Source organism: Berghia stephanieae, chromosome 4 (genome assembly GCF_034508935.2).
Source record: "Berghia stephanieae isolate SIO BIC M18660-M18661 chromosome 4, UCSD_Bste_1.3, whole genome shotgun sequence".
In the NCBI taxonomy this organism is placed as follows: Eukaryota; Metazoa; Mollusca; class Gastropoda; order Nudibranchia; family Aeolidiidae; genus Berghia; species Berghia stephanieae.
The window spans coordinates 54,487,760-54,507,759 of record NC_088363.1 but is presented as its reverse complement, the minus strand read 5'-3'; the positions used below and the strand labels follow the sequence as shown (position 1 = coordinate 54,507,759).

Below are 20,000 nucleotides of genomic sequence, written 5' to 3'. Positions count from 1 at the left end.
ATGATATTAATGACATTTTGAAAACCGTCTCAGTGAAAAATTAGAGGAGCAAGCAGTGGTGCAAGACAAAAATTAGAAAATGCATGCATGATACAGTATAAATAGAAAGCAAACTGCAATAAAAAATAGTCCTAAAAACTCATCCTGTCTCGATAGGGATTGAGAAATTCCTGATTACCATCGACATGATGCGAGAAGAAAAGAGTAATAAATCCTTGCTCGATGAAATGAATATAATCATTATATCGTGTCAACTGTCGGATAGCCCCTGTCTTGTAATAGTAAATAGTAGTACGGAGACAGATATTCCGGAGGTATGAGGTTCGATCCCGAGTCGAAGCAGTTTGGATTATTATTTTTTTCTTATTTTTATTTTGTTTTGTTATCACTGCATCATACACATCTCTCGTGATTTAAAAAAAAATATGACTGGGGCACTGTGATGAAAGATCTGTTATGTTTTATTTAACACTGCAAAATTTGAGTTAGGTTCTTTTACAAATGAAATACTCCAGCGCATATTTTCGATAGTTAATCTCACAGCTGACCCATAACGGGAAATAAACTGAGTGCCTAGATCAAGTTCACAATTCTGCTACGGAGCTTAAATCTCTACTACATTTTAGAAATAACATCTCCTTCACTGATTTTTAAAAAAATAAAACACGTTTAAGGCTTTTTCTTCGGCTTTGTTACAAGACCTCTCACGCTTTTACTTTTGATTATTTCTTTATATAATTTTAATTCAAACTCAGTAATTTAGAAAGGCGATATTCTAATCATCAACAGGACAGCGTCATTAAAAGTTCTGAAAATAACAATTTTCACTACCAGGTTTCGAACCTACGGCCTTTCATTTCCCAACTGAATTGCCACAAATACATTCGTGAATCTAATCCGATTAATATAATATGCACTAATTTTTGTTCCAACGCTGACAAGAGACCGAAAAGAAACGCCTACATTGAACACAGCAAGTGGACTTAATCCTCGTATTCATTACAGTTACTATCGTATAACCTACGACCTATATAATTGTATCAAAAATACATCTGATAAGCATAGGCCAATAAGTCCAATATACACTTAACACCAATTGGATACCCAAAAATAATATTATTTTGAAGATAGGGTGGTGATAATGTCAGCTGTGTGTTATATTAGGTTGCTTGAGCAGCCGGAAATGGACTTTATGCTACCGTGGTGTGAAGAGGAAAAAAAAACATTTTTAACAAGTTGGCTAGAAAACTCGTCATTCAAAAATCGATCAATTTTTTTTAATTGAGCTTTTATATATCGCAATATCCACTAAACATGCTCAAAGCGCTTTACATGGGGTCCCTGGTCAAAAGCAACACATAACATGTAGGACGGGATATGACGCCTGTTAGGCGATATTACAATTTTTTTCGAACAGAGACAACGCTGTTAACGGCCAGGTACTCATTTTACACTGTGCGCCGAGCGAGGCTCGAACCCAGGACATTTCGATCCGAAAGCGAGTGTCATACCACTAGACCCGCACAAAGTGACCCTCATCTTGTCAAAAACTCTCAAACCTGAGACGTCAAGGAATCCCCAGGTTTAAATGTTTTTGACAACATGAAGGTCATTTTAATCAATCGATATTTGAAGGACGAGTTTTCTGATCAACATTTTAAAAAATTGTTGGGGTTTTTTCTCTCTCAGAGTACGGCATGTAATGACATTATTTTCTAACACCATTTATTGCTCACAGAATTGTTGTTTTATTCATCGATCAGTACATTTGAAACAAGCACGCAGTGTACGAGACAATTGCGCAACGGAGATCACATGATTGGTTAGATGCGACATTATATTTTAGAGGGGTATTCAAGGAACGAAGTTGATGCCACTCAGTACTTTGTTAATGATTAGTTCTCACCAAACGATATCAATCGGACTATATAAAGGTTACACTCAGTTTTGTGTGTTGATATGGTACATCTGGCTGTCGGATATTGTGAGTATTTTACCTAAACGTTTTCATGATGGATTCACCAACAAACCGATATTTTCAGCTATTCGTAAGATTCCAGTAATTTGAAAGACAAAAAAATTTAAAGAAAGAAAAAAACCAACTAAATAATCCATTCAGACTTTAACAAAAATATTTCGATTGTCTTTTATTGAAATTTGTGACCCACCGTATCAAAAAGGGTATTAGTCGTAACGAACTTGTTTCGGGAAATTGAATAAATAGCCACAAATATGAAGCATGGGGTTAATTTCTATTCGTAAATGGTGGAGAATAAATACAATTTCTTACACTGCAAAAACGTTAAATTTTGTATTTCTCATTACTTTTCTGTGTTTGATTCGTCCCGACATAAATAATAACTAAATAAATAAAAATAAATAAAATTCCCTTTATTCATCGCCAAGAAGACATTTTTCTTCAGGGTCTATTCCAAGGGAAGACTAGAATAACCCAGGCGTCAGCTGTAGTGCACCGCCGCGAAAAGTAAATTAGGTCGAAATGACTTGCTAAAGGCCACACAACGTGGCAGTAGGTAGTCGAACTCCATGCAAAGGCAGTAACCGATAAGCCACGCTGTCCCATCATACCGTTTTGAGACGATGGGTCACATTTTATATGGATTTGACCTCAGGGTTAAGTTGGCCCAATTTGAAAAATATATCTCAAGTACATGTGCACAGACAGATTGATAAAGGTGTTACATGTGTATTTAAGATAATATGAAAGATACGCCTCTTCTGTTGTTTGCGTGGGTGACTGGGTTTTGGTTTGGTTCCAACCTGTGTTGAAGTGATGTCCCTTTTCGTAAAATAGTCCCTTATAAATAACCACGTCTATTATTGGAACTTCTAACACTGGAGGGGGAACTTATTGATTTTGAATGTGTGTATTGTGTGTGCATGTGTGCTTGTATATATATATATATATATATATATATATATATATATATATATATATATATATATGTGTGTGTGTGTGTGTGTGTGTGTGTGTGTGTGTGTCTGATCGAGAAGCAAACAGATCATTATTGACGAGAGAGAGTGAGAGAGAGAGAGAGAGAGAAAGAGAGGAAGAGAGAGGCGAACTGCGGAGGGGATGACAATAGCCTGTTTGAAGATACTTCGATTCGTGATCTCTCTTTCTCTCTCTCTCTCTCTCTCTCTCTCTCTCTCTATCTATCTCTCTCTATCTATCTATCTATCTATATATCTATCTCTATCTCTATCTCTCTCTTTTTCTTTTCTCTTTCTCTTTTTGAAACCCTCTCAATCATTCTCAGGCGATTCGCTTTGCATTGCGAAAAATAAAAGATGGAAAAAAGTACAAAGAGAGAAAATGAGAGTCGAAATGTTGGAGAGATAGATATAGCTAGATAAAGTGAGAGAGAGAGAGAGAGAGAGAGAGGGGGGGGAGAGGGAGAGAGAGAGAGAGAGAGAGAGAGAAACAGATAAAAGGGAAAAGTGTATCAGGGGGATAAGATCAATAATTATTTACATGCAGGCTTGTCAAGATGATGTAGCATAGATCTATATGCCATGCATTTCCCTGTCTGCTATAGCCAATCACTTCCCAACTCCCTTCTCGTTTCTCTCCCTCTCTATCATTCTCTCTCTCTCTTCTCCCTTTCTTTCTATCTCTCTCTATTTCTTTCTCTCTCTCTCTCTCACTCTCTCTCTCTCTCTCTCTCTCTCTGTATGTATGCATTTATGTGTGTGTTTTGCAAGTGTGTGTGTGTGTTTACTTTGATTATGCTTAGTTAAAAATATTGCCATTAACTTCGATTCAATTGCAAAATAACGATGATGATGATGATGATGATGATAATTGATGAGGATGATGATGATGATAATTGATGAGGATATCGATGATGATGATGATGATGATGATGATGATGATGATGATGATGATGATGATGGTGGTGGTGGTGGTGGTGGTGGTGGTGGTGGTGGTTGTGGTAGTGGTGGTGGTGGTGGCGCCAATAATGATATTGTGGTTGTTTTACGATTATTTCAGAGCTCATGCATGCTTGTTGACCCGTAAGGTGACGATCCCCCAAAAACCAGTCAAAAACGTGTTCGCTATTTGGTAGATAGAGAGATAGATAGATAGATAGATAGATAGATAGATAGATAGATAGATAGATAGATAGATAGATAGATTGATAGATAGATAGATAGATAGATAGATAGATAGATAGATAGATAGATAGATAGATAGAAAGAGAGATAATGAGAGAGAGTGAGAAAGATCGGGAGAAGGTGTGAGATAGTATTGAAATAAAGGAGAGAGAGAGAGAGAGAGAGAGAGAGAGAGAGAGAGAGAGAGAGAGAGAATGATAAAAAGATGGGAGGAAGGAAAGGGAGGAGAGAAGGTAGAGGTAGAAAGAACATTTGAAAGTTAAACACATCGATAATTCGGTCGGGTATTTTTCTTCTCTACTTTGGACGGGTCAATGGCATCAGCTTGTATCCAATTTAATTTGTTTCCCTGCGTTTTGAGAGTTCACTCACATTAAATTTTAAGATACGCCCTAAGACTCCTCCATACGCGCACGAAACGCCTATATCAGTTTTGCGATAATTTATGTATTACTTATTAAATCGATGAATTAAGGAGACCCTCGTGTGTCAAACATTTTAAACCTACGACGTCCAACTCGTGCGTATAAGATTTTTTTAAAATTCATCAATGTTGAAATTTGTTACTTTTTGGACAAAATCAAAGATAATATGTTTTTTTATAGTCCGGGAGAATATTAGGTCTTACATCCTAATTGATTTCACCGATATTTTTTTTAGATACTAGAGCTAGACCCTCTACGCCCTAGTTGTTTAACCATTTAATTTCAGTACTCCAGAAAGATGCCTAGTATTTTAAAAATTTGGTCAGAATACTGGTCCTTCAAATTTCGATCGATTTTAATGACCCTCATCTTGGCAAAAACTCTCAAACCTGGCACTTCTGTGCTGTTAGATTTTGTCTTCTTCTATTGACAGGAACGCCTTTATGTCAGGAAACATGTGGCCCGTCATCTCAAACGGGTATTATTTCGAGGTGAACCAGATGAAGAAATGTGAATTTAAAGTTAAATTGGTCAGAATATAATGTAATTTAATGAAAGGTAATGTAATAATTAATTTATACAGAGCGCAGAATCCGCGAAGAGCTCCAAGGCGCTAGACATACAATAAAAGGTAACACAAAACGCATAATGATATACTATTACAGACCCGTCCACTTGAAATGTTAAAAATTCGTTATTTTTAGGAGATAAAAGTGTTGTCACTTTAGTTAACTTTAAAATTTACCCTTGCACGGTTAAAATAACCCTTACAAATCCTTTAAAATATGTAATGTTGTCCTCTCTTATTTTCAATAAGTTTGAAAGTCTAAGATAGGCTCGTGAACCTCGAAATTGGAGCCAAAATTTCGTAATTTTACAAATGTTTCGTAATAGTAGTCATATATGTTACTACTACTCAAAAACCTGCCTGAAAAGGAATGTTTCCAAAAGTTCCCTCAAATTATTGAGATCGGGGGCGTCTTTTATTTTTAATTTGTTCCACACTTTCGGGGGCCCTCGCGGAGAAAGATTTTTCAGCTAGAGATAGAGATGTTCGATCTATAACCAGTTAACTGCCTTACTCTGGAAAGACACATATTTAAAATTTTGTCCAGAAAATTCGTCCTACAAATATAGATCGATTAAAATGACCCTGATTTTGGCAAAAACTCTCAAACCTGGGATTCACGACGAAGTCCCAGGTTTAAGAGTTTTTGCCAAGATGAGGATCATTTAAATTGATCGATATTTGAAGGTCGAGTTTTCTGGCCAAATTTTAAATACCAGTTGGGTTATTATTTTTCATAGTACGCTAGTTAACTGGTTAATCAGTCATTCATAATGACATTTTAATTCTTTGCTCCGTAAAGTTTTGTGTACTTTTTTTCTTTATAATATAACAAATATTTTGGCATTTTGTGGATTTATATTCAATTTTCACCATCTTAGCGGACTCGTCATAACACCGTGTTAGGAGATGACTCACATTAGGGCTCTCGGGTTTGCTCTTCTTTTAAAAATAAATAATAAACAAAGTTGTTGTTTTTTTATGTGCGACTATAATATTGTCTAGTGGTGTGACACTCGCCTTCGGTCTAGATTCGAGTCCCGCGCTGAGCGACCCTTAGTGGAGTTCTTGGAGAAGGATCTTTACTTACATTTTTCCCACCGTGCTCAAGGGTAAACATGAGTGCATGTCCGTAAAACAGCGTTATCTCTGTCGGAAAAAAATATTGTAAAATAAGCCGAACAGGCATTTATTTCTCGTCCTACATAATATTAAGTGGAACCCCTTGTAAAGCGAATTGAGCAGGTTTGATGGATATTGCGCTATATTATTGTTTAAGTTTTTTTTTTTTTAATGTTCTTGTATTTTATTTCTTAAATCTATTTGTTTGTCTCTAGGGTTTTATTGGGGGAGGGGGGGGGGGGGGGGGGGAATCGTTTTCATACGATTGTTTGACCTATTTTATATACAGCTAGTAATTAACAAAAGTAACCGAATTCTTTTTGTTCTAATCGATATGTTTGTTCAGTTTACATTTTTCTTAAGATAAAAGTATGATACTACTTAGTAGTAGTAGTAGTAGTAGTAGTAGTAGTAGTAGTAGTAGTAGTAGTAGTAGTAGTAGTAGTACTAGTAGTAGTAGTAATAGTAGTAGTAGTAGTAGTAGTAGTAGTAGTAGTAGTAGTAGTAGTAGTAGTAGTAGTAGTAGTAGTAGTAGTAGTAGTAGTAGTAGTAGTAGTAGTAGTAGTAGTAGTAGTAGTAGTAGTTATATTAGTAGTAGTAGTAATAGTAGTAGTAGTATAGTAATAGTAGTAGTAGTAGTAGTAGTAGTAGTAGTAGTAGTAGTAGTAGTAGTAGTAGTAGTAGTAGTAGTAGTAGTAGTAGTAGTTTTATCAAGTCTATAATATCCTACTACATTAGTATATAACGAGGGGTTTTATGGTCTTCTAAATCTGCTACTTTCATAAATTAAATATTTCTGTTCTAGAAAAAATCCGGGAGGCGGCGGGGAGGCGGGGGGGGGGGGGGGGGGGGCGAGGTTTGAGACATGTCGAGGTTTCACTGTATGACAATACAAATGCATTAGACTTTGGATTTAAAATCCTGTGAGCAGGGAATGATTAATTTGTGTGTTCTTGTTCGTATCCGCATTACGATGGGGAAGAAATCTAGGGTAAACTCCAGTACAAAAGACCCCCTGGCTTAAGAAGGAATGCTTAAAAGAATTGGAGGTGGGGGAAGGGGGGGGGGGGCGGGGAGGGTTAGAGGGAGAGAGGCAGGAGGGTAAAGAAATAGGGAGATTCTGTCTTGTTGAAAATTGGATGGGATCGATAAAGAAGCCGGAGGGATTAGAAGGTGATGGCGTGGATGATGAAGATGGTGGTGGTAGTAGTAGTTGTAGTGCGGCTCAGCGGCTAAGTTGTCTTTAGCTTTGACACTCGCCTTCGGATCGGAAGGTCCAGGGTTCGAGTCCCGCTATGGGGCGGCCATAGTTGAGTCTTAATAAATGTCTCTTTACTCACATACTCAGTAGTAGAAGTAGTTGTAGTAGTAATAACATAACGTGAAATTAATCTTCATACAAGTCTCGCTTGTTGTTTCGTCTCCCATTAAAGCGGGTTTTCTTTCTTTTTCTTTTTTTTCTTCGTCTGGGATTAAAACCTTAATAATTTTCTACACAATTGTCACGATTATAAATATTTCGGTAACTAATTAATTGCATGCCACATAATTCGTTGTGGGAATCGGGTGAAGAAATTGGGGAGTTTGATTGGATACATTTATATCACGAGGACCAGGGTTTGAGCCTTGTCGTCACTCTTTCATTGAGCAATACGGTGAGCCAATATTGTACACTTTGAGGAGCTGCATTGCGGTTGGCGTCTGAGTTATCTATGTCTTTTCTCATGATATATCCTTAAGAAAAACGTTCCCTGGAGGGTGAATAATGGGAATTAATTTTAGTTTAATTCATTCGTCTTTCGAATGAAAAGCTGTGATGTTCAATTCCCCGTGGATTCACTTGGATTTTGTTCTAACGACTCCCGGGATATTATATACCCAATGCAAGTTAAAATAAAAACAAACATAAGTGTATAATGAGCATTTTGTTAAGCAGTTTTCTCGTGTGCGGTTTTATGGTCTTGTGATATAACTCTCGTCTTCGGATGGAAAAGTCCAGGGTTCGAGCCCCGCTCTGAGCGGTGAATAGTTCAGTTCTTGGAAAAGGTTCTTTACTCACATTCTGTCACCGTAAAACGAGTACCTGGCCGTTAACAGCATTATCTCTGTCCGGAAAAAAATGTAATATCGCCTAATTGGCGGCATGTCTTGTCCTACATGTTAAGTGTTGCTGTTGGCAAGGGACTCTTTGTAAAGTGCTTTGAGCACGTTTAATTGATATTGCAGGCCATAATTTAAAACCAACATTTTAATTTCATACACAGTAAGTCCTAAACTTGGCACCATTTTATTGGACAAGATAAATCTCCACTCGTAAAGTATCCGCCACTGCCTTTAGCAGGGTATTTATTTTCACCTTCGTTGACTGAGATAATGGGACAAGTCTGTTTATGATTCTGGTTATCTATCCTGTCAATGATCACTCAGGTATGAATAAGTATCTAGTATCTGACTGTTGGCAATAACGAATATTGTAAGTGTGGTTGGGGGCAGCGTGGCTCAACATTACGGTCTTTGCTTCGTACCCGAAAGGTACCGAGTTCGATCACCCGTCGCTGCGCTGTGTGATCTCGATTTGCGGCGCTGCCTGACGCCGGGGTTATTCCATTCTTCCCTTGGAATAGACCCTAGAAACAAATTTCCCCTATAGGATGAATAACGGGAATTTTATTTATTCATTAATTTTATTTTAAAAGGGTGTCAAATAGGCGTTTTGTATATACGAAATAGAAATATGTTATAGTGAATGACATAATCTGTCTGATGGTGAAAAGGTTTGAACTGTGATGTTGCCAAGTTTAGTTAGAAGGTCAGTTTTTATCAAAAAATGAGTTTTGTCATAAATGATTAAGTCAACCCTTTTGTACATCGTCGGGAAATATCAAAGATGAATTTCACTTCTAAATCTTTTTTACAGCTAGTCAAGTTGAAAAAGTATGAAATTTGAGAAATCTGCTGGATACCTTTCGCACAACCATAACTTCATGAAAAATCACCCGATTTACTTCAAATAAAGATTAAAATGCTCTGGGGTGCATATTCTTGCATAAAATGCAAAAAATGCAAATCCAAAATGTTCACCTTCCGACTGATTATGTTATGCACTGACACATATGTTTCCTTATAGCGTTCTAATGGGAATGAATAAAGCATCACGACATAGTTCACAAAGCATATGAATTTAAAAAAGAAAAGTATTACCTATTTATTTAGAACTGAGTCCTCTCAGAGTTCTTGATTCTCTCTCTCTCTCCTCTCTCTCTCTCTCTCTATCTCTCTCTCTCTGCCTCTCTCTCTCTCTCTCTGCCTCTCTCTCTCTCTCTCTCTCTCTCTCTCTCTCTCCTGAGATTAAGATTGTAATTATTTTCGACAAAAATAACGTTTCTATAACGGGCTGTGTTTGTATTTCACACAACATATCATTGGCATTTAGCTACCGTTGCTCGTCGAGACATCGATGGAGCTAAGGGCAAAACATACTTTTTTTCTTGAAATCAATATTTTTTTGACAACGTTTACAATTTTAGAGTTAAGCAGTGAGAAATAAATGAATATGAAAGGAAGAACACCAATTGCTAATAACCGACGTTTACTTATTTTCAGGTCTGATAATCCAAATTGTATGGTCTCATTTTGTAATGAAAATACTCTCAAAACAACGCAGAATATTGTCCATTAAAACAATGTTAAAACAAGCCCATAATTGCGTTCGGTTATCAGCCCTGCTACAAATATGTTCACCTTGCTAATGACGTCACAAAAATGACTTTTCTGAAACAGCAACAATACGATATAAGATGGTTGTCAAACACATCAACAAAACTGCGGTTGATCAATTTTTATTACTCTCTAATAATAAAAAAATGAGCTTTTATATAGCGCAATATCCACTCAATGTGCTCAAAGCGCTTTACAAGGGGTCCCGAACCAACAGCAACATTTAACATGGGGAACGAGACTGTTAGGAGATAATACAATTTTTTTCCGACAGAGACAACGCTATTAACGGCCAGGTACTCATTTAACATCTGAGTACGATGAGAGAATGTGAGTAAAGAGCCTTTTCCAAGGACTCAACTATGCGCCGAGCGAGGCTCGAACTCAGGACCTTCCGATCCGAAAGCGAGTGTCATACCACTAGTTCACATAGCCGCACATATATGGTGTTACAATTCGTTCCCGTAGTCTAATTGTAAAGTATATAAAAACGTTCATGGTGGCCGCGTGAATAAGGCATTGCATTTCTATCTGGAAGACCCATATCCGAGCTCTCCGGGCAGTTTCCTTTTTTATTTTCTCCTGGAGGAAGAAAGTTGCCTCAATATTACCTCCATTGTTTTCGAGAAACAAAAGAAACAATAAACAATGCCAATATATAAGAAACAACATCTCAACGAGGGCGAATAAATGGATGTTTAAATTAATTATACTCAGCCCAACAGCAAATTCCAAATTCCACTTCTGGCTTTACTGCCGTACTCTGAATTTTTTTTAGACGAGTTTTTTAACCTTTTGACAAGAAAACTCGTCATTCAAATAAATATCAATCGGTTAAAAGGGACAATCATCTTGGCAAACGCTCTCTAACCTGGGACTTAGCCCGAAGTCCCAAGTTTGAGAGTTTTTGCCAAAATAAGTGTCATTTTATCGATGGTTCTTTTGAAGGACGAAGAATACGGCAGTGTAATATTTATAAAATGAACGAAAGTGACTTCACTCAGCTCTTTGTTATTGTTTTTAGACAGCCGTTTGAATAATTTATCACTATATTGTATAAGACTATAAAGGTTTAATGTTACACATAGGTTTGTGTGTTAATAAGTCATATCCGGCTGGCAGGTGTTGTGGGCATTTTAACTAAACGCACAGTATCAACTGTTTACTTTCCCTTCAAGGTCACATGTAACTCATTGCGACATGTTTCGATATTTTTCGCTAAAATTGAGAAACTCAGTACAACTATTTCTCACAAATAAAGCCTTTAAGTACATTTTGAAATACAATGATATCTTGTTATAGTTGACCCTGCTTGTTTTCTATCCAAACATTCGTCAAAGATGACAGATTGAGGGGGGGGGGGGGAACGCTTGTTGTCTTGAAACCAATAAAATATTATTTGTCATAATATTGGCACTCCAAGTCTGTCTCGAGTTTCCCTTTATTTTGAAGGGTTTGCGATTGACTGGGAGCAGGCGGGGGGGGGGGGGGGGGGGGGATGTTAATCCCTGTTCTGAACATTATCATCACTACCTTTTCAGCAATTATGATCATCGTAATCTTCTTCATCTTCATCATCATCGTTATCACCATCATCATCATCATCACCAGCATCAACATCATTATCATCATCATCATCATCATCATCATCATCATCATCATCATCTTCTTCTTCTTCTTCTTCTTCTTCTTCTTCTTCTTCTTCTTCTTCTTCTTCTTCTTCTTCTTCTTCTTCTTATTCTTCCTCCTCCTCCTCCTCCTCCTTCTCCTCCTCCTTCTTCTCCTCCTCCTCCTCTTCCTCCCCCTCCTCCTCTTCCTCCCCCTCCTCCTCCTCCTTTTCCTCTTCAGCAGTATCATACAACACTAAAAGTGTCAACACAAACATTATTTTATGTTATTACACTAGATCTAATTTACCTTTGATGGCTTGAAAGCATTATCATTTATCATTTATTGTCTTCTTTCCGTTTCAGAAGAACACATTTGTGCACCAGAAGCATTAATAGATCCTACACCAAAGACATCAGCAGACCATCAACAAAACAATTCAACGTGTAACTAGCATTAATGTATAAACGATTTATTGGTAACTTCAACGACAGAAATAGAAAACACGTGATCACATGTCCTATAAGGATTAATTGATAATTTTTCAAAGAAAAACGAGCTCTTTTATTAATAATATTATTATATCATCACATCCATTCCCTTCTTCCAAAATTGGAAAGAGATTTCAGGGATACAAGAATACCAGGACGTCATAAAATGTTTCGTTTAATACGTACATAAAGAAATGTACTTTGGCTTTATGTCTGAGAGGATATTCGAAGACAGCATCAAAAGTTAGCCACACGCAAAGCTGAAGTAGGACCGGATGTGGTAAATTCGTACCTTCCTCAGCAGCTCTCCTTCATAGTGTAAAATATAATATATTCAGCGAACATATTAAGATAGTACACATCTAGTGTCGAATTTCAGCTGCTGAGTTCGAAAATCTTGATAACAGCTCCTTCTCAGTTAGTGTTTTGAAACTAAAAGGACATAAAGAATCATCATGTGCCTATCCTGAACATTTATTTTCAGCTGTTGAAACGATTTCGAACTTTTTTCTTTTTGGAACAAACCGCATCGTCTTCAAAAGGATAATTATAATAGGCTTTAACATGTCATCATTCACTCTACGACTCAGGTGAAATCTCTTAAGAGTCCAAACCCCTTGCAATAATCAAAATGGGGAACTTATGGACACGGTTCAAGCACAAAGATGCAAGGATTATCCTGCTTGGTAAGTAGATCAACTGAATTTTTGCCTTACAACCGTTTAAGTCGTAGTCATCTTTTTATTTCCCTTGTGCGGCTTTTTTTATCGTGTGGTATAGATACGAGTAGTAGGCGCTTGGCCATTGCCATCTGGAAGTATAACTGGCCAACACACAAAACTATATGTAACCATGAACTTTTTATAGTCTGGATAATACAGTTAAGTGAGAATTACTCATAAAAGTGGATGGCAAAAAACAATAATAAAGACCTGAGTGATGTCAACTTCGATCCATCTATATGACACTCGTTTTGGGATTGATCGTGGCTTTCGTAAACTCATAGCCTGATACTGACCGTGGCCTTCGTAAAGTTATGGCCTGACACTGACCAAAAAATGACGTCAAAATGACGTCTTTTCCACAAAAGAAAACAAATCGTGAGTTGTATTCAATAGTTCAACCAATGAAATAACTTGTTTCCATGAGCTCTACTAACGACTACTCACTAGGCGGTGCAAAAAACAAATAATGACGTAAAACTGCCAGTCCTTTTGGATTTCAGTGTCGGGCCATAACATAACGATGGCTACGTACTGACCAATAAATGACGTCAAAAGACAAGCCTTTTGCCAAAAAAATAAAAAAGAAAAAAAGAAAACAAATCGTGAGTTGTATTCAACAGTTCAACCAATGGGATCACTTTTTCCTTGACCACTACTAGAGACAACTCACTGGGCGGTCCACAAAAACCTAAAAATAATGTCAAAATATGGGTCTTAGTGGGCTTTAGTATCAGGCTACGATCTGATTCAAGTCAAGTTGTGGGAGACGCAAAGTAGTCTTTGGAAAAGGCTGTTTACTCGCATCCTCTCATCCTATTGAGATATAAAATGAGTCACTGGACTGTAACAGTGTTGTCTCTGTCGAAAACATACCGTTATAGCGCCTTGTGGGCATCTTGTCTATGTTAAGTACTGCTGTTGGCTTGGGACCATTTGTAAAGCTCTTTGAGAGCATTAATGGGATATTGCTCTATATAAAAGCTCAAGTTATTCCCTATGCCACAACTCTACAGTAGTCTGAAATTATTTTTTTTTTCCATTTAGGCCAGAATACATCTCCTCCCATATCTGTGGATTAAAATGACTCAACTTGTCAAAGAGCCTGAATGTAACATTTGTAGAAGAAGAAGAAGAATGAAGAGAGAGAGACAGACAGACAGAGAGAGAGAGGGGGGGGGGAGGAGCATCAACAACAACAAAAGAAGAAAACGAAGAAGAAGAAGAAGAAGAAGAAGAAGAAGAAGAAGAAGAAGAAGAAGAAGAAGAAGAAGAAGAAGAAGAAGAAGAAGAAGAAGAAGAAGAAGAAGGAGGAGGAGGAGGAGGAGAAGAGAAAATGATAGGAGAAAAAGAAATAGGCAGAGAAAGCGGAACGAGAAGGGGCGTGATTTTTATACAATGTAGAGACAAAGCAATAAGCCTAAACAAATCAATTTATCATGTGGGTACGTCTTGTTCTTTCCTTTCCTCGTCGTGAGTGTTAAAACTAAGTTAGAAACCAGAGATTCAAATGCCTTCAATGTATTCCATAAATAGCAAAATGACCTTCCCCAAATCCTCTGTGACTTTTTCCTAATCAGAGATCAGAGAGAAGAGAGTATCTGCTAGTTATATCACCAAGGCTTATAAAGGCCGTTGGGGGGGGGGGGGGGGGTTGGGGGGGGGGGGGTTTCTTTAGTTGTTGCTACTAAAAGTGCATTTTTCTTCTTCTCTTTCTCATTTATTTTCTTTTTTTTTCTTTTTTTTTCCATCAAGATGGGTTGGAGTATTTTCTGGGAATGGGTGGAGGATGGGGGATGGAGTTACATATTCCCTAACCTAGGAGTCAGACAAAGATTACTCGGGAGTACCTAGATGGTACAAAGTTCAACGTTCAGCACTTATTTCCGGGACGGGAAGGATCGGGCTGTCATCCCAAATTCCCATAGTGACCAATGAGTTTCAATAAAGTGGTAGAGCAGAACAGAACTATAACGAGATCATTCAATTTTCTTAAGTGGCGAACATGATTTGATTACAGATTAAAAGAAAAAAAATATAATTGGAATGGAATGAAATTCCGGGTGACAAGATTATCTTGAGAAGATCCTATTCCTGGTTTTTAGGAAATGGCGATTCGGCCTCCAGCTACGAAATAGAGGAGAGCAAGGTCCGTGTATCTGATGCTTACTTGGGAAAAGGGCAAGGAAAGATATTTTGGGAACTGAGGCTGGCAGTTTGAACTGATGGCAAGCTTTCTGCTTTATCATTCCACAAATGGATTGATTGCGGATGACAACCTGAAGCTGGTTTTTTTTTTCATAAATCATTTTCCATCCAGAGCTGTGAACTGTTTTCACGCCATTCAATTTAACATAAAGAAGGAACGAAATTGACGTCACTCAGCTCTTTATTATTGTTTTTAGACCACCATTTTGGTGATTACTTCTCACTAAATCATGTAAATCAGACTATAAACGTTCAACATTACAAACAGTTTTGTGTGTTGGTACGTTATGTCCGGATGGCGGATGTTATGAGTATTTTACCTAATTGCATAACATCAATAAAATGGTTGACATGACACAAAGGTTTAAGTGGTAGTAGAAATATTACGTTTTGATGGTTGGTTGCTAGGGTTTTGTTTTGTTTAGTTGGGGGAGGGCAAAGAATACGTGAGTGACTTTATATATATATATATATATATATATATATATATATATATATATATATATATATATATATACATAGCTTATTTCTCGGAGTTGCCATCACATTGCACCTCCACCATAGCGGAATTGGACACAGCAAACAAACAATGAAATGATTTTAAACGTCTGTTTAATTCTCAAACCAGACATTGATATTATGCTTTATTTTCGGTTAGTTCACATGGTGAGAGAGAAAGAAAAGGGAAGAGAAGCATAGATAGATAGATAATAGATAGATAGATAGATAGATAGATAGATAGATAGATAGATAGATAGATAGATAGATAGATAGATAGATAGATAGATAGATAGATAGAGAAGAAGAAGAGAGATATAACGAGTGGGAAAGAAAGAAAGAGAGAGAGTGAGAGAGAGAGAGAGAGAGAGAGAGAGAGAGAGAGAGAGAGAGAGGGTGGAGAGCGAAACTGTGTTTGTGTGTGTGTGAGAGAGAGAGATAGAGAGAGAGAGAGAGAGAGAGAGAGAGAGAGAGAGAGAGAGAGAGGCCATAATAAATATGTGAAAACCAAATCATCTTCGGAACTCCCAAGGTTATTCTTAATCAGCTCTAGTCTGGTAACTCAATTAGTCCATGACTGTACACACTTGATAAGGATGGCTTGATCTCTTCAGGACTCTAGTATAGTAGCGACAGAAGGAGGGAGAGAGAGAAAGAGAGAGATAGAGAGAGAGAGAGAGAGAAGCAGAGAGAGGGAGAGAGAAAGAGAAGGAGAGTGAGGGAGAGAGAAAGAGAAGGAGATAGAGGGTGAGAGAAAGTAAAGGAGAGAGAGGCAGAGAGAAGGAGAAGGAGATAGGGAGAGAGAAAGAGAAGGAGAGAGGGAGAGAGAGAGAGAGAGAGAAGGAGAGAGAGAGAAAGAGAAGGAGAGAGAGGAAGAGAGAAAGAGAAGGAGAGAGAGAGAGGGGGAGAGAAAGAGGAGAGATAGGGAGAGAGAAAGAGAAGGAGAGAGAGGGGGGGGAGGGAGAGAAGAGAAGAAAAATAGGAGTGATGGCTGACAGACGGGATAAACAAAGGGACGTAGACAAAAAAAAAGGAGTTAGTTGTAGGTAAAAAGTGGATAGAAAATCGGAGTGTAGTAAGGCTTATGAGGGAGAGAGGTATTATAGAGCGGGACAGACGGAGACATGTCCATGCATGTAGTGAGAGAAAGGGATTGATTTGGAATTAAGAGTGAGAGGAATGAGAAGTTTGTTTTAATACGACATAGAAACGAAAACACATATAGTAGAATTAGAGTGTGTGTGAGAGAGAGAGAGAGAGAGAGAGAGAGAGAGAGAGAGGGAATGGAGAGAAAACTACCGAGCTAAAGAACGAGAGAGAGAGAGAGAGAGAGAGAGAGAGAGAGAGAGAGAGATTGAGGGAGAGAGAGAAAACGGAGAGAGAACTGTCGAGTTTTTCTAGATATATATATATATATATATATATATATATATATATATATATATATATATATATATATATAACGAGTTATTGGGACACAGAGAGAGAGAGAGAGAGAGAGAGAGAGAGAGAGAGAGAGAGAGAGAGAGAGAGAGAGAGAGAAATAACGAGTTATTGGGACACAGAGAGAGAGAGAGAAAGAGAGAGAGAGAGAGAGATAGAGAGGGGGGGGGGGGGGGGGGGGGGGGGATAAAGATAGGGAAGGAATAGTGGGAGAGAAAATTTATAATAATATTTATACCTGTCATAAATCTATTTGAACTCACTCACGCGTTATAATTCGTAGCGGGATACCTTTCAGGACAATAAGTACACGCCAGTATTTAAGCAGACATCCGTCCATCTTGCGTCTTAATCCTTTAGGAGCACGATTTAAGTTACTCCAACCTTACATCAGATTTGTGGGGCTATGTGGTCTTGTGGTTTGAAATACGCCATCTGATCGGAAGAGCCTGGGATCGAGTCTCGTTCTGAGCCGCGAATTGTTGAGTCCTTGGATATAACCCTTAACTCACATTCTCTCACCGTACTCATGTGTCAAATGAGTACCTGGTCGTTAACAGCGTTGTATCTGTTGAAAAAAAATGTTATATCGCCTAAGATGCGTAATCTCTCGTCCTACATGTTAAGTGTTGCTATTGACTGAGGACGCCTTGTAAAAGCCCATTGAGCATGTTTAGTGGATATTGCGCAGTATACAAGCTCACGTTTTGTTTTGTTTTTTAGTTGTTTTTTTTTTTTTTGGGGGGGGGGGGAGGGAGGTTGACATTGATGTCATTTTTATTGTAGCCCATTGCCTCAAACCCTTATTGTGTTGGGGTAAACAAGAACAAGAAAAACAAATTTAAAGTGAAAATATACAGAATAATTATTTTCTACTTTCTTGATCCGTTAGAATTCATTTATGTTCCTTATTATTATGGAACAAAAAATATTGGCACAGGTCCGGAAGTTTAACGGACCAACACACAAAATTCTGTGTAACATTGAACGCTTATAGTCTGGTTCATACAGTTTAGTGAGAATTACTCATATAAACGCGGATGGCAAAAGCAATAACAAAGACCTGAGTGACGTCAACTTCGTTCTATCAATAAAAGTTCATGGTTTCACATAGTTTTTGTGTGTTGGTCCATTATACTTCCGGATGGCAATATTGTGAGCTTATAAGCCAAGCGCATACTATCTATAACACATAGAGATTCCATTAGTTGGAATAATGATATACGTTTATAACTAAATAAGAAAATGTTGATTTTAAAAATATAAAATGATCGGTCTCTCCATTAAAGGGATAACAGCTCCATTTCAATACATCTTATTGGTTATTCAAATCAAGAAATGTTATTAAAAATCCTCTCAACAACAATCCCATTACAGAAATTATGTTCTAACAAGGCCAAAATTGCGATCGGATGTAAAAACTAGGATGTGTTCTTTGAAAAAAAAATATTAAAAAAAAAAACAAAGAAAAGAAAAGTGTAGCGATCTTGCATTCAAAAGGTCAATAAATAGTGAGTCAGAAGAGAGATAATCAAATGTCATCAAAATGTTTTCAGCCACAAAGCTTGATTTAGCGCTCTGAGGTTATATAAAATTGTTTTCAACTTTCCTTAAAAACTTAGATATAGAACTTTTTATGAAAGTATATAAAGGTCTGTTTGTTTAACAAGTGTAAAGAGCCTTCGGTCGTGTAGCAACGGAGTATGTGCACGATTTGGGTATTCTATTTTATTATTATTATTATTATTATTATTATTATTATTATTATTATTATTATTATTATTATTATTATTATTATTATTATTATTATTATTATTATCATGATTATCATCATTATTATTATTATTATTATTATTATTATTATTATTAGTAGTAGTAGTAGTAGTAGTAGTAGTAGTAGTAGTAGTAGTAGTAGTAGTAGTAGTAGTAGCAGTAGCAGTAGTAGTAGAAGTAGTAGTAGTAGTTGTAGTAGTGGTAGTAGTAGTAGTAGTAGTAGTAGTAGTTGTAGTAGTAGTAGTTGTAGGAGTAGTAGTAGTAGCAGTAATAGTAGTGGCAATATTATCATAATCAGTATTATCATTATTCATTATTATCATTATCATCAACGTGTGTTATTATCATTATTATTGTTATCATCATCATCATCATCATCAACATCATCATCATCATCCTCATCATCCTCATCATTATCATCATTATATTACACATCATAATACACAGTGCATAATCATATAGATATAATATATATCACATTAACCAGAATTTTGTTTTATTTATATCTATCGTGTAAACATTATTCTCACGATGTAATGTCAAATTACGTGGATCGTACGAGTTCACATATCTAAATACAAGATGTCATTGCTCCATCAAGTGCCGATCTAGGCTTCCCCATCATTTCCAAACCTTACCTTTGCATTAAACCTCTATATAAATAAATAAAAATAGACGCGTGAATCTGGTGTGAAGTGGGAGTGAACTTGATGAGGAAATTTTCATTTAGAGCCAAACTTATCATTTCTAATTATCAACATTATCAAATCTCATTTTCCTGAATTTAAAGAAACACCAAAAAAAAAATCTCTCTTTCTCTTTCTTCTTCTTCCTCTTCCTCTTCTTCTTCCTCTTCTTCTTCTTCTTCTTCTTCTTCTTCTTCTTCTTCTTCTTCTTCTTCTTCTTCTTCTTCTTCTTCTCTTCTTCTTCTTCTCTTTTCTTCTTCTTCTTTCTTCTTCTTCTTCTCTCTTCTTCTTCTTCTTCTTCTTCTTCTTCTTCTTCTTCTTCTTCTTCTTCTTCTTCTTCTTCTTTCTTCTTCTTCTTCTTCTTCTTCTTCTTCTTCTTCTTCTTCTTCTTCTTCTTCTTCTTCTTCTTCTTCTTCTTCTTTTCTTCTTCTTCTTCTTCTTCTTCTTCTTCTTCTTCTTCTTCTTCTTCTTCTTCTTCTTCTTCTTCTTCTTCTTCTTCTTCTTCTTCTTCTTCTTCTTCTTCTTCTTCTTCTTCTTCTTCTCTTCTTCTTCTTCTTCTTCTTCTTCTTCTTCTTCTTCTTCTTCTTCTTCTTCTTCTT

At 36.9% G+C, this 20,000-nt stretch overlaps 1 protein-coding gene across 1 annotated transcript in view; it reads left to right on the top strand.

The window, feature by feature from the left end:
* LOC144970838 (uncharacterized) overlaps nt 1-20,000 on the top strand; it is a 65,283-nt gene that overhangs the window by 35,221 nt on the left and 10,062 nt on the right. Inside the window, exon 2 of the mRNA XM_078910923.1 lies at nt 11,946-12,757. Coding sequence (XP_078767049.1) covers nt 12,703-12,757 — 55 coding nt within the window. The 5' untranslated portion in view covers nt 11,946-12,702. The remainder of the gene's footprint in view (nt 1-11,945; nt 12,758-20,000) is intronic.